This window comes from Oncorhynchus mykiss, chromosome 11, assembly GCF_057628025.1.
Source record: "Oncorhynchus mykiss isolate SJ-2025 chromosome 11, ASM5762802v1, whole genome shotgun sequence".
NCBI classification, from domain to species: domain Eukaryota; kingdom Metazoa; phylum Chordata; class Actinopteri; order Salmoniformes; family Salmonidae; genus Oncorhynchus; species Oncorhynchus mykiss.
This window is the reverse complement of record NC_143032.1, coordinates 35739253-35754499: the sequence shown is the minus strand read 5'-3', so window position 1 is coordinate 35754499 and position 15247 is coordinate 35739253. Positions and strand designations below refer to the sequence as shown.

At 43.3% G+C, this 15247-nt stretch overlaps 1 protein-coding gene across 1 annotated transcript in view; it reads left to right on the top strand.

Annotated features, from left to right (window-relative positions):
• The window catches only part of LOC110535621 (tyrosine-protein kinase Yes), a 54921-nt gene that overhangs the window by 13221 nt on the left and 26453 nt on the right, over positions 1 to 15247 (top strand). Inside the window, exons 2-3 of the mRNA XM_021620732.3 lie at positions 12535 to 12819; positions 14693 to 14792. Of these exons, the coding sequence (XP_021476407.2) occupies positions 12543 to 12819; positions 14693 to 14792 (377 nt within the window). The 5' untranslated portion in view covers positions 12535 to 12542. The remainder of the gene's footprint in view (positions 1 to 12534; positions 12820 to 14692; positions 14793 to 15247) is intronic.

Sequence of the window (15247 nt, the reverse complement as noted above, 5' to 3'; positions counted from 1 at the left end):
TATCCTGCAAAAGGTACAGGGATTGGACTGCTGAGGACTGGGATAAAGTCATTTTCTCTGATGAATCCCTTTTCCCATTGTTTGGGGCATCCAGAAAAAAAGCTTGTCCGGAGAAGACAAAGTGAGCGCTACCATCAGTCCTGTGTCATGTCAACAGTAAAGCATCCTGAGACCATTCATATATGGGGTTGCTTCTCAGCCAAGGGAGTGGGCTCACTCACAATTTTGCCAACACATCCTTTGAGAGCAACTTCTCCAAACCATCCAGGAACAGTTTGGTGACAAACAATGCCTTTTCCAGCATGGTGGGCACCTTGCCATAAGGCAAAAGTGATAACGAAGTGGCTCGGGGAACAAAACATCAATATTTTGGGTCAATGGCCAGGAAACTCCCCAGACCTTAATCCCATTGAGAACTTGTGGTCAATCTTCAAGAGGCGGGTGGACAAACAAAAACCCACAAATTCTGACAAACTCCAAGCATTGATTATGCAAGAATGGGCTGCTATCAGTCAGAATGTGGCCCAGAAGTTAATTGACAGCATGCCAGGGTGGATTGCAGTCTTGAAAAAGAAGGGTCAACGCTGCAAATATTGACTCTTTTTCATCAACTTCATGTAATTGTCAATAAAAGCCTTTGACACTTATGAAATGCTTATAATTATACTTCACTATTCCATAGTAGCATCTGACAAAAATATCTAAAGACACTGAAGCAGCAAACTTTGTTGAAATTAATATTTGTGTCATTCTCAAAACTTTTGGCCACGACTGTACAGTAGAGGTCTTCACGGATCCACCTGTACCCGAATACCAGAGACCCAACCCGGGACCCGAGCGGGTCTGGATCCAGAATTCTGAATAATGTCATGGGTCTGGGTCGCATCTGATATGATTGTCACGGGTCTTGGATATATGTCATTTTAACCGACTTGTCCGGATGGACCCATACAGATCCGAATGCGACTGCTGCAGTAGAGAGAGACATGTTATAGTTTCTGCTGCTGCACTTTGCTGTTCACGAGAGTGCATGTCGTTGGCCAATCATAAGTCATCAAAGCGGCAATAGGCTACAGTCATACAGGCTACAGTCAAGTTAGGAGATATCTCATCAGTGGAGGAAGATGGAGTTAAAAAGATGTAATTAAAAGTTAAAGGAGAAGGATAGGCTACAACTGGTAGGCTGTTCTGTTACTTTATATTCTGAATGCAGTTGTTGTTTGTAACTGTGTAGGACGAGAAAGCCCATTTTAATACATATCAGGTCCCGATGGGAAAGCCCCAGGTTCACTTTGGAACGGGTTCAACATACTATAATTATGTTCTGCCGTGTTCAGCAGAATTGCCGAAGATGTTATCTTATTCTGTTGTAATGCGTTGTTTTTTTTTGTTGATAGCTCTACAGAATATTCTGTGATCTGAGATTTAGAGTAAACGCATCAAATCCCTTTTGATGACGAAAGCTGATTCTCCAGTTTTAATGTGGATTTAGTGCGACTATTTTTAATCCTCTACCATTAAAACTTTTGTGGAGGGACTCAAATCTATTGGTATCCATCCAAATATAAGTGGACTGACAAACAGTGCAGACTGCCAACTGATTTAAATCTGTACAGCTTTAAATAATAGCTCCAAGCTATCATCTCCAGCCTTGACCCTCCAATCTGGGCTGACCTTTGGAATCACGCAGAAGGGACCACTTTAGCCCTTTTAATCTTAGCGGTGTTATTATTTCATAGTTTTTCTACCAAACATACTTTCAATAAAGTTTTGTTATGAGCATTTGCATTTTCATCTGTTAAATATATTATCTGTCCGGGTACAACACCGTTCTAAAGGTTATTTAACTCTGTGCCACTGTGGCAGCCAAACCTGCCTGCGCAAGAAACATGGTGCACTCAGGACAGCGGGCTGTTCACTGGAGAACTGTAGCACCAATCACTGGTATGGAATACATATAAGTGTCACACCCTGACCGTAGTTTGCTTTGTATGTGTCTATGTTAGTTGCTTGTGTCAGCACAGTTCTTAGGATAGCTTCACGGTCGTTATTTGGTTTTGTACAGTTTACTTCGTGTTTGTTGTCATCTATTAAATGATGCATTTACACAACGCTGCACTGGCAGGGCGACCGGGAGCATTCAACCAGGTAAGGTTGTGCAGGCTCGGTGCTCAAGAGCTCCAGTCTATCCGGTCTATCCAGTACCACCTCCACGCCCCAGCCCTCTGGTGGCAGCCCCCCGCACCAGTCTGTCTCTCCGTCTCATCCCTACAGGTGCTCCCGCCTCTCCAGCGCTCTCCTGAGCTGCCCCTCAGCCCTGAGCTACCCCTCAGTCCAGTGGGGTCCTTTAGTAGGATTGCCAGTCCTAGGTCGGCGGCGAGGGTCGCCGCTCAAAGGACGCTACTAAAGTGGACTAAGACTATGGTGAAGTGGGGGCCACGTCCAGCGCCAGAGCCGCCACCGCGGACAGATGCCCACCCAGACCCTCCCCAATAGGTTCAGGTTTTGCGGCCGGAGTCCGCACCTTGGGGGGGGGGTACTGTCACACCCTGACCATAGTTTGCTTTTTATGTGTCTATGTTAGTTGCTTGTGTCAGCACAGTTCTTAGGATGGCTTCACGGTCGCTATTTGTTTATTTGGTTTTGTACAGTTTACTTCGTGTTTGTTGTCATTTATTAAATGATGCATTCACACTACGCTGCGCTTTGGTCCGCTTCATACGGCGATCGTGACAATAAGGAACTTCGTCATTCCTTCTCCTCAGATCTCACCAAGTCAAGTCTCACCCCTGCACCAGTCAAGTTTCACCCCTCCTCTTCAACACTCACCCCTCCTCGAGAATCAACCGGTGGTGTCTTGCAGTTCTGCGAGGCCCCTATACATTTTGCCATAGGGCAGAGGGATAATATGATAAATGTGCAGTTTTATAGCCAATCTCATTCTTTTATACACATTCTTTTTCATGAGGCCGAGAGAAAATGTTGCTATTTTTAAGCTAATTTACTTGAATTATAAGCATTTTGCCATGGCTTATGACGTGTTCATATGCTATCTGGGTGGCTTGCGACCCGGGGCAAAACACTGGTGATGAAACACCAGGGGTGAGGAAGTCAGGGGGTCAAGAAGCCTCAGGTGGCGGTGGAACACCAGGTCCCTCTCTGTGGAACGTATGAGGGGCGTACCTTTCAGCTAAAGCAATTCCAGGGTGAAGTCTCCCCCAGGTACAGATCTAGGATCAGCTTCCCCTCCCCGAATCCTTAGTGGGGACAATGAAAAACGGACCCAAGATCTTGGGGCAACTTCACCCTACACCAGCCAATGCATTCCAAACGTACTAGAGTGCAATCTGAGCCACAAGAACCCTATGCAAATCAGGTCTACACTTTTGACGCCAAAATGTGTTTGTGTTTTCCTCAGCTTGCTACATAGTGATATTTGCTGTCTTCTTAAGCAAACTATTCCTGAATCTTTCGCTGTCTCAGAACACAATGCTTTTGATTTAGACAGAGGGAATGAGGCAACTTCGACCTAGTTTTGGAAGGACACGTTTCTATTCTATTTCAACATCAGCTAATGCACTGTGAGCTTTTCCCTGATAAGACAACACATCTATGGTCTGCATTTATTCTGTCTCTCCTTCAGATCAGACCGAGGAAATGTTTGAGGGTTGTAAATAACAGAACTTTTCCTTTTTCAACTCTACCTCGCCCAGTTACAGTAATATTTTGTGGTGGACTACTTGCTACACAGAATGACACCACTGGAAATCCTTTCATGTATGTGTGCTGTTATTCTGTTATAGGTTATATGTTCAGGGCAACAGGATGCTGTCAGTAATTAGAACATGTTACTAAATTTAGTTCCAAATCAACAAACATATTGGCAGTTTTGTTTAGTATTTTTGGCTCTGTAATGCACAAATAATGAGAGCCTCTATGCATTTTAGATCCTTGGAATTGATGGTTACTAAGACTTAAGGCTCCTTTGTGACTTTGGATTCATGGGAAATCATTTGATTACATGACTAATGCCCCTTAGGTTACATTGTGGACTCGCTCTTTGTTCATAGGGATCTGGGGATGGCTAATATGGGTACCATTTCTCAGCGTGCGGATTCCTTCAACCTTGCTTAGAACTGTCTCGTTCTCCAAACAATGTTATAACCTTTTAAAGAATAGTTATACTACAATTTAAATCCGTAACAATATCCATGTTGCATCTCCACTATGTAATCTCAGTCAAACCCAGTCTAATCTCAGTCAAACCCAGTCTAATCTCAGTCAAACCTGCGTGCTGGAGTTGGGGGGCTTTAAAGAAATTGAGGGAGAAAGAGAGTGGACACAGTGGTCTGGTCAGACTTAAAGGAACCTTTTTCCTAGAGGTGTAGGCCGAGATCGTTCAACTCTAGACCAATAATCTTAAAGGCATTTAACATGTAGGTAGGCTTGGGTGGTATACCTTATACAGTTGAAGTTGGAAGTTTACACACACTTAGGTTGGAGTCATTAACTAGTTTTTCCAACCACTCCACAAATTACTTGTTAACAAACTATAGTTTTAGCAAGTTGGTTAGGACATCTACTTTGTGACACAATAAATTTTTTCCAACAGTTGTTTACAGATTATTTCACTTATAATTCACTGTATCACAATTCCAGTTGGTCAGAAGTTTCACTACACTAAGTTGACTGTGCCTTTAAACAACTTTGAAAATTCCAGAAAATTATGCCATGGTTTTTGGAAGCTTCTGATAGGCTAATAGACATAATTTGTGTCAATTGGAGGTGTACCTGTAGATGTATCAAGGCCTACCTTCACACTCAGTGCTTCTTTGCTTGACATCATGGGAAAATCAAAAGAAATCAGCCAAGACCTCAGAAAAAAAATTGTAGACCTCCACAAGTCTGGTTCATCCTTGGGAGCAATTTCCAAACGCCTGAAGGTACCACGTGTACTATTATTTGTACAGATGAACAAGTATAAACACCATGGGACCACGCAGCTGTCATACCGCTCAGGAAGGAGACTCGTTCTGTCTCCTAGAGATGAACATACTTTGGTGCGAAAAGTGGGTCAAAATTCACCCAACTTATTGTGGGAAGCTTGTGGAAGGCTACCAGAAACGTTTGACCCAAGTTAAGCAATTTAAAAGCAATGCTACCAAATACTAATTGAGTGTATGTAAACTTCTGACCGACTGGGAATGTGATGAAGGAAATAAGAGCAGAAACAAATCATTCTCTCTAATATAATTCTGACATTTCACATTCTTCAAATAAAGTGGTGATCCTAACTGACCTAAGACGGGGAATTGTTACTAGGATTAAATGTCAGGAATGGCTAAGGTGTATGTAAACTGCCGACTTCAACTGTATATCGTATACCAGGGTATTATGAAATAGCTACGGGATGATTTTGTCAATACTGTTGAAACTATTTCTTAGAATTTTTTCAAAACATTGTAATATTTGTAGCTATTTTTTTAAAGTAAATACCTGCTGTCAACTTGTGCAATATGTTAGAAGATTAAGCAGATCTCATTCATCTTTCACCTGTCACATTATGAAGCTTATGTAGTTCCCCAGAACAGTTGATCCAGTCATGTGTTTGTTTTGAAAAATAGCACAACGGGAGAAAGCAGGAGCAGGTGATTCCAGCGGTGTATCGACAGGGGTTAAGTTTTATTTTGAAAGTAGAGTTGTTGTTTTTTCCGTCAATAAACTGATCAGGGACTTGCAACTATAGTTTTCCTTCACATAAATTACATTAGCGCAACACATTCGTCAAAAAATAGTGATGGTGCATATTTATAATGTTAAGGCCTATCATAGAAAGAATGTAGCCAGCTACATTTCCTAATGTTTTGCTTAAAGTTAATCTTGCATTTTACCAGAGAAAATTAGGCTGGCTACACCGAGAAAAGTACTGGAGAAAAGTAGCTAAACATCAGTCAGAGCTCTGTCTTCTGATAGAATGCCCGTTAGTGAATTCTGATCCAAGTTTAGAAGTGCAACTGAAGCACAAAATGAGTTCAATGTCGAGCAGAAATTACAATAAGATCCATGTTTACAAACATAGCAAGATATTTCTTATGAGTTTTATATTTTTTTCCTGCATGAAAAACGCATTATTCTGTGTTAACATGAGCCCTAAGTTTAACTTGCCGTCTAAGTAAAAATTATTAAAGTGATGGGGCATCATATTGTGCTAGCGTTTGAGAAGTCAAAGCCTTTTGGTTGAGTTATTTGTACAGCTGCCACTGCTATCTTGATTTCCTTGCGTTGTTTCTCCTCTCTGTTCTTTGTGGTCTCCTCCTCCCCCCTCTTCTCCGAGCAGAGCAGGCAGGCCCGTTGCCCTAGTGACTCCAGACTCCACACAGACACAGTGTGTAGACATGCTGCTGGAGAGCCAGTACGGCATTCGTCAAAACTTTGTTCATTCGCACAATGTCTCTCGTTCACATTCGCTTGTAAATGTCAGTAGCTCCTACACATATATGTATAACTTTATGCGCTGGATTGCCTGTTTGGAATTAGTTTATTTTAGTTTGCGTCCGTTATAATATAGGGCCCTATGAAATCCGCTTAACTTTTTTCGGAGTTCCGTTTAATTGTTTTCCCAAATTCATTTTTTTCCGTTTTCATTTTTCTGAATTCTGTGTTTTACAATTTATGCTAATTTTAGCATCAGAAAGAGTGTCTAATAATGTGAATGAATAAAAAGTGAACCATTTAATAAGATAGAACAGTACAGTTGTAATGATGCAACACATTGCACTATTTTTTTTATCAAGGCAAGTGCTTCAATACAGAGTTCTAAGTGTTTCATTATAAATGGAAAAAAGTAAGGCAAGAATCTAGGCAACAATGCAGCAAACTTCTCCTCGGTTTCCAGCTGGCCGAGGATGTTTGCGACGGCCTGGGATGATGACTTTTCTGCCAACAAAAACTCTCTGCACAGATGAACATGCTCTGCGTGGTACTTCACTGCCCCAAACCAGCTATTCCATCTGGAGCTCGCTGCTTCATGCGGAGCCTTGGTCTGCACAAACCCCTTCATAATGAGGAAGCTCACCCATCTTCTCTTTCTGGCAGGGTTCTTGAAGAAGACAGATCTCATCCATGTCACAAGTGATGCAACTTCAGAGAAGTATTTTTAGTGCTGCCAGTTCTCACTCATCAGATTAATGACATGGCAGAGACAGGTTACATGGACACTTGGGCATCACTCCTTTCAGAACCTCCTTGTATGCCTTCAGTCAGTAGGAGGCATTATCTGTGACCACTGCCCAGTCGTCATTCAGGTTCAGCTCGTTGCTGTGGAGGGAGGCTAGTATAGCTTGGGAAAACTTTGAGTAGATGCATCTGTCCATGAAAATGACATCCACCAGAAAGTACTGGTTTTCAACACCTTATGTTTTAACCTAAAATAATATTGTGACAAAGCAAGTGTTATTATAATGTCAAGTGTAAACACAATATAGATACAGTGATAGTTAGCTAGTTGGAGAGGCAGTGTTCAATTGACATTGCAGAATGTAAATGTAGGCTATTGCAACGGTATATTAATAGGCTGTTAAGTTAACTCACCAATGACAATGTTTAGAACGCTGGAATCCCTTGCATCTGTTGTCTCGTCAACAACCACCGGAATCTTATTCCCACGGATCTTCTGTAGAACGGCAGTCTTGTGTTGGTCGAACACACCGGGCAGGTGCGTTTGACGGAGGCTGCTCTCATTTCCGGGCACCGCTCCTCCCTGTTTGCAATGCTTCACTAGAAACGTCCGTAGCTTTCTTAGCTTTCCTAAGGGGATGTCAGACTCGGCGCACACAGCCACAAAGTCCTGAATAAATCCTCGTCCTGAATACATCCTCGTCTTGAATCTGCTGATGCGCTTGCACTAGTAATGGTCGTTTGAAGAGGCATGCTCTGGATAACATGGTGTTTTTCCTTGTTCTTCACATGGGCTTTAGACTTTAAGTGGTCATCATACATGTTTTTACGGGTCCAATCAATAATATGTTGACAGAATTTATTGCCTGACTCATAATAGTCGTTTGGGTATTGCGCTTCTCTGAATTTAGGGGTTAGTGCCGTTTTTTTTTTTATGATTACTTTTATTTTTTTGACGACTTGGCCCTCTCAGACGGCCTCTTCGACATGTTTCTCAAAGAGACAGCCAAGTTATGAGGTGACGTAAGGGTCCCACACACGACCGACCCCCCCCCCCCCCCCCCCCCCTCAAAACACCCCAATCGAAAACGGAATTGTTTCTCTAAACCTACTCGTCTGTAATTTTACAATTATGAAATAATTTGTTACTACAATAATTAGGCCCACATTTGATTTAAAAAATATATATATATATATTTCAGCCAAATCATGTAATATTCTGCAATATTCCACATTTAAAGTTGAATCCATGTTTATAACCAAATTCTGCGATTCCGTCCGCATTTTCCGCATCGCGGAAATCATAGGGCCCTAATAATATTTAGTTAGTGGCCTCCATGGAAATTCGCAATTACTTGTAAATAGACGCCCAATTACTTTGCAATAGACTCCCAATGGGCTTTTCTTTGTGTTTTTGACTGAGATAATCATTATCATCAGCATAGTCTCTACACTGTGATCAATGCAGAGTAGATGACATTGCAGCGCATTCCTATCTCATCTCGCCTTGTTTTATTTCTCCCGCCGGGTACTCTCTGAGGAGATTGGGCTTGGTGTTGAAGACGACAAAGCATGATGTGGGCTAAACCCATCATGTCATTATGTGTGTGGGTTGCTTTAACTGTGGCCTGTACTGATAGCGGGTTAGCTGTGAGCTGATGAAGGCTGTCAGCCAAAGCCTGCCCAGCCACTACGGATCACGCCATGACAGCCAAGAGTGTCGTTAAGCTCCACCGGGACAGAAACCATCAGATCACTGGTAGCCTGAGGACGTTATCCTTCTTGAGGACTTAATGTTATTGGATCACAGGAAGGATCGACACAGACAGGTGGCACAAGGAGAATAATTAACTGTGGTAAATGAAGCGAGTGCTATAGTGGAAATAGTCGGAGAACAATAAAAAGCCAGGGAAGTAGTTGGGCCTACCATTTAAGCCCTCGTGCCCTCATCTGTTCTTCAGATAGTTCCCTCCCCCACCCTCTTTCAGCCTACGTCCACCACACCAGGTCTGTACATATATGGAAGCAGGTTGTTATGTTTCTCTCATCATCCTCACAGCCAGCGCAAAGCCTCCCTCCTCATAATCCTTCATTCAGTTGGCCAGGGGATTCTCTCTCTCTCTCTCAACAGATTCTTCCCTGCGCTGACAGTCCCCCATGTGAGAGGGTTTGGCACAAAATCCCAGCCCACTCTCTGTGTATCTTTGGCACACGCGCATGCACACATAAATACGGTCTTTAACAAAAAAATATCTCTACATTCAGAGCAAATCCCTACCGCTCTCTTTGCCAGGCAATGTTATTCTGCTCTGATTATCTGCATTTTTGTATCGGAGGGGGGCTATGGGGATTAGCGTATGGGCGAAAGCATGACATGAGATGAAGAACAATCACTTGTAACACTGCACTAGGCATCTTCAAGGCTATGTGAACCTGCTGCTGTGCCCATTTACTTAGGCTGGGAGAAGAGTTTCACTTGGGCCATGGGTTAGGGAAGGGGCTTTTTAAAACGGCTCGGGCGTGAACGCTTGGAGCGTAAGATCACGTTCCCCTCCTCCGCTGTCTGTTGATACAAATGCGCCAGAGGAACAGGTGTATGTGTGTCTACGCATTCGGGTGCAGGCTGAATGCGCACGGCCTTTCCAGCTTTACGTGTGTGTGTGTGTGTCACCCAGACTAATCCAGTCTGTTTTCTCAGCGAGCTAGAGCTCATTCACTATATGACTGTGTTTGACTCACTGTGACGTAAGGGGGGCGAAGTTGGCGAATGGTTGACTGTGTCTCCGTTAGAAGAATGTTGCACCAGATGGTCTCTTGAGTTTTTATTTATACAGATGTTGTAATGGCATTGATGCAGGCTGGAGCCTTGCGACTGGGATGTAAAGGCCTGGAACTGTGGCGTGGCAAGTTAAGTGACCTGTCTCTGGACCACTTCTTTCTGATGGTAAAGTTCAAACCAACCACAGTCAACCAACCCAACCATTTCTACCCACCAGGAGCCCAGCAGTTAAAAGGGAGGGTGGGTTAGACTCCTTTTTTAAAGGGAGGGCTGGTTCTGTAGTTACTTGGCTGACAGAATTCCTTGGCCTCCGAGCAGAACATCTGTGATTAGATTCAAATGGACCAAGGCTTTTAATTATTATTAGTATTCTTTATTTTTACAAATCTGCGTTCACTTAATATAGTTTGATCAGATACTTTGACTCTGTATCAATTTGTAAACATTAATTTACCATAATTTCTTTGCTAGGTAGTGTTCGCCCGATATACCTGTGCCAATACGCAGATATTTTTCATCCTATAGCTTTATCATCTTCTTTTTAAACAGTGAGCCAACATGAGATTAAAAACACATTTTCTCATTGCTCCTTCTTGTCCCTCTACAGCAGACATAGAGTGAGCAATATGTTTGAAACATTGAATCACAATAAAAACGCAGTATCGAATCGCAATACATATAGAATCATGGGAATACATATCGTATTGGCAACCAAGTATCGTGATAATATCGTAAAGTGAGGTCCTTGGCAATTCCCAGCCATACTCTTAAATCAGTTTTATAGAGAACTACCGACACGTAATTCGAACCATAGCATGCAATTTATTCAGTGTACTTGGAAGTTCTGCTATTGACAAACTCTGAACTTCTGCCATTCCCTTTTTATTTTTTATTTATTTAACCAACCAGTTAAGAACAAATTCTTATTTTCAATGACTGCCTAGGAACAGTGGGTTAACTGCCTGTTCAGGGGCAGAACGACAGATTGTCAGCTCGGGGGTTTGAACTTGCAACCTTCCGGTTACTAGTCCAACGCACTAACCACTAGGCTACCCTGCCACTCCTTTCTGTCCATCTCTGTCTTCTAGGCCAGTGTTTCGCAATCGTAGGCGTGCAAAATTCTGGCAACTTTCCCAAAAATCACAGGATTTCTAGAAATCCTAGTTGGAATATTCCTGTAATTAGGAGGGAAACAATATGGAACTCTGGGGAACCTGTAACCAGGATTACTTGAATTTTGCACTGTATGTCCCTGGGATGTTGCTAACTGACAGGTCGCTTAGATAGTCAGTTCACAGACACACTGATTTAGTCAGCTCTCAAGAGTAAATAAAAGTCCTCCTTCAAAGTAAGGAATTAATCATAGCTTGTTTGCCAGAAAACTCCCAATTTTGAAAGACAGCTACCCACCTCAGGGTAGAGAAAACGAAAGCGAATCCTGGCTGTAACCCTCTGACTAGAGCAGCTGTTTCCGAGATCAGTCAAAACATCTGGAGCCTGCTATAGGAGCGTGTCTGATGGCAACCGTATTTACTAGGCCTTCTCTTCACAAAGGAATGCCTTGACATAACACTGGCCAATTATGTTGGATGGAAGAATGACAACAATGCAGATGGGGAAGACGCCAGTGTAGATGTGTTGTAGCTTTTTGGACATATGGTTTCACGTAAGAGTTACTGGTGGTTAAGGCGACGTGCCGATTCGCCAACCGTCTCTTGAATTATGTACTCGCACACGCTATTGCATGGATGTAGCAATGGTGGAAACTCCCTCCTGCCAATGCTTACACCATTCCTATGCTTTTAAATCCATGACAAGAAGGATGGAGAATTGGGGCAATACCTAATGTATATGGAGTTTTTAATGGCCGGTGGCCATGTTTTGCAACACTTATTGTGATGTTTGACCCACAAAAGAAGTAGCAAATGTTTATTCTGGGGGGGAAAACATGCTTTTAAATCCTTTTCTCAGAATTCTCACCATTTTGCCTCATCACCACTGCATTTCAGATGCTGTCAATTTGGAATTCATATGCAATAAACATCTCCTTAAATCCTACAGGTATACAACACAACAGCCCTAAACCCCTTTATAAAATCTCTTTGCATGTATTTTTTTTGCGTTGGCTACACTAGACTAGTGCTGTGCGTGAACCCGGTCATGTGTTTGTTTATGACCATGTAACATGCGTTAGGAAGAGTGATGATCTACAACCAAATCAATTTTAGATCAGATTTAGGATTTTTGTCCCCAGATTAATAGAGCATCATGGGCTTGTGGCTTAAGCCATAAAATGACAAACAAATGGTTTATGACAAAACATTTTAATAGACGTAGAGTCGTCTAGGTTGCAGGATGACTACAGAGGTAGTCATCTCATTGTTAAAGGCATCCTCCTAACCAGTCCATATGTTGTAATCCTTAATAATTTTTTAACCTCTTCGCTTTCATCGTTGTTTCGACTGATGAAGTGCCACCCCTGCACACTCAGCGTATCACGTATATGCCGAGGGTGACACAGTGAATACTGTCCTGAAACTATGCTCTAACTAAGTGTGTGTGTGTGTGTTTCCCTCCAGACGTGACCATGGGCTGCATCAAGAGTAAAGAAGACAAGGGTCCCACCATGAAGTACCGGCCGGACAATGCTTCGGCCTCAGACGTCATCGCCCCCCACGTGGGCCCCTACGGGCCCGACCCCACCCAGCTGCAGCAGAACCAGCCACCTTCCTCTGGACCCGCCACAGGCTTCAACCCCCACACTATCACCCCCTTCGGAGGAGCCTCCATCATGACCCCCTTCGGAGGGGCATCCACCTCCTTCTCCGGTGCTCTCCCCGGAGCATTCCCCGGTGCCGTATCAGGTGAAACTCGCCTACTATCCACATAATCCTAGATGTAGATCTTCAAGCATAGCCTACCTCAAATGTTCGTGCGAATTACCCATTGACATTTTAGACTTGCCCTACTTTTTACAGAATCCTAACTTGAGACCTTATGGCGGGTAGCACCCCCCCCACCCCCCCCCCACCCCCCCCCCCACCCCCCCAATCACGTGTTGACATCAATGGATGATTTGTGCGATGCGTTTGTGTGCATGTGTCTTTCGAGTGTGGGTTTCTTTTCGTACCCGTATGCCTTTCTATCATAACAACAATGCTATATAAGCACTCTTAAGGTGTGCCATATGAGACTGCTATGGTTCCTTCACAAGGGCCCATATACTTATTTTCCAACAGAATAGTTGGTGACCTGACAACTCAATATCCGGAGTCGCTCGAAAAAACCACCTGCCATTGTGTTCCAGCCAATTCAAATCCAACTGACTATCGTCATCTCCCTCTAGATGTCCTTCAGTCACGTTGTACACAGGTGCCATTGGCAACAACAACAAAAAAATCAGCAACGATTGAAAGAGACATCTTTTTATAGGTCTACGGTCCCAGTGAGCAGGGAGACGAGATTGAGCCCTCCTGTATAGGTGGGATTAGCTTTGTAATCCCCCCCCTCCCTGTTGTGTTATCTGGTCTCGGGGTGGTGGCGGGGCTCCATGGCACGTTATGGAGTTCCTCTACCAGTTAATGGGATTAGTGTTGGCAGCTCTGTGTTGTTCAGCGTTGGTTTAGATGAACATGTGAGGTGTGTCATAGGCTGTGTCCGAAATGGCACCCTTATGGGCCCTGGTCAAAAGTAGTGCACTAACAATATATAGGGAGCAGGGTGCCGTTTGGGACGTAGCCGTAGATGGTTATCCACACAATCTGCCTACCTATTTAATCTCGGTCCAGTAAGCAGAATGGCTTACATTGTGTTCTGTATTGACATTACAGCTGTGAGATTAGATGACCTGTGCTATGCTATTATTCATGCTCTGTAATTGTTAGATTGGCACCGAGCTGACGTAAGCATTTCCCCTACGACGCTAAACAAACAACAACCTTGCCGGATGATGGAATCCACTCCCGTCAGAGCAACCAATTTAGTATCCACCCCCCCTGACAAATTAATACCTGACATGAATGACAGTCTTTCCCTTTACCCTTCCCAATATATCCATTGCAGACCTGGGATTAAATACTAGAGTGCCAGATGTGCAGTTTTCAACAATTATATTGATTCCATTGCACCAGGGAAACTCAATTATGCCCAGCTTAAGTATTTTCAAATAAATTCCAATAGTATTTCAACCCAGGTCGGATCCAGGGCCAATGGCGTGTCTATGTTGCTTTCCTGACACGTGGCAGTTTTGTTCATATTTTTATACGCTGGACATTTCCATAGAGTAGAATTAACGTCGGGGAGAAAATCGTCAGGGAGCGCGCAGGCTGGAGACCACGGATCTATTGCTCCCCTCCTCTCACAACAGTGTCACACTACACATACCAGTCACGTACCACCGCTATGGAAACAGAACGCGCCGCTACAGATCTACGTTCTCTGACTGACCTCCCCACGGTCCCGTTTATCTTTGCAGCAGAGTTTGTTTCTGTCAATGTCACTGGATGTTGACAGTACCAATCTTGGCACAAAAGGTCGCCAGGTATTTATAGAACGTCTTTAGTAGGCTGTTAGTAGCTCAATATGCCGTCATATTCTGACTTTTTCACCGTCTGTACTGGTTCTCCACCAAAATGAGTCAACAAATGTATATACGGTCCATGAATTTCACTTGTGCTTTTTGAACGTTTTACTGAATGTTTTCTGTCTGTGTGTGTGTGTGTGTGTGTGTGTGTTCAGGTGGGGTTACGTTCTTCGTGGCCTTGTACGACTATGAAGCCAGAACTTCAGACGACCTGACGTTCAAAAAAGGGGACCGCTTCCAGATCATCAATAACACGTGAGTTCTTGTGGGCCCTGGCCAAAAGTATGCCACTATACAGGGAATAGGATGCCATTTGGGATGCAGGCCCCCTCTTTGCACCTGTTCTATACAACTTTCTTCCTACATGTTAAATAAAGGTTAAATATAAACATGGATTCGAGTTTTGTTTTCACCCTCTGATCCTGTTTTTTTACACCCAGATTGCTGGAGTCTTTCATTTATTTAACGAAACCCCTTTAACATAGATACCATCATAAATACCGTCATAAATACCTCTCTGCTCTAGAATGTAGCCTTGGTTGACTTTGTTCAATTCAAATATAATGCATTGCTGCGTGCCATAAAATAGCTATAGAACACATGCATAAAAGACAGCATGTACAAGACATAACCAGACTTCCGTTACTAGGAACCGTGTGTGCTGGAGTGTGCAGACATAGTAGTGACACTAGATCTGGATGATTCTCTCT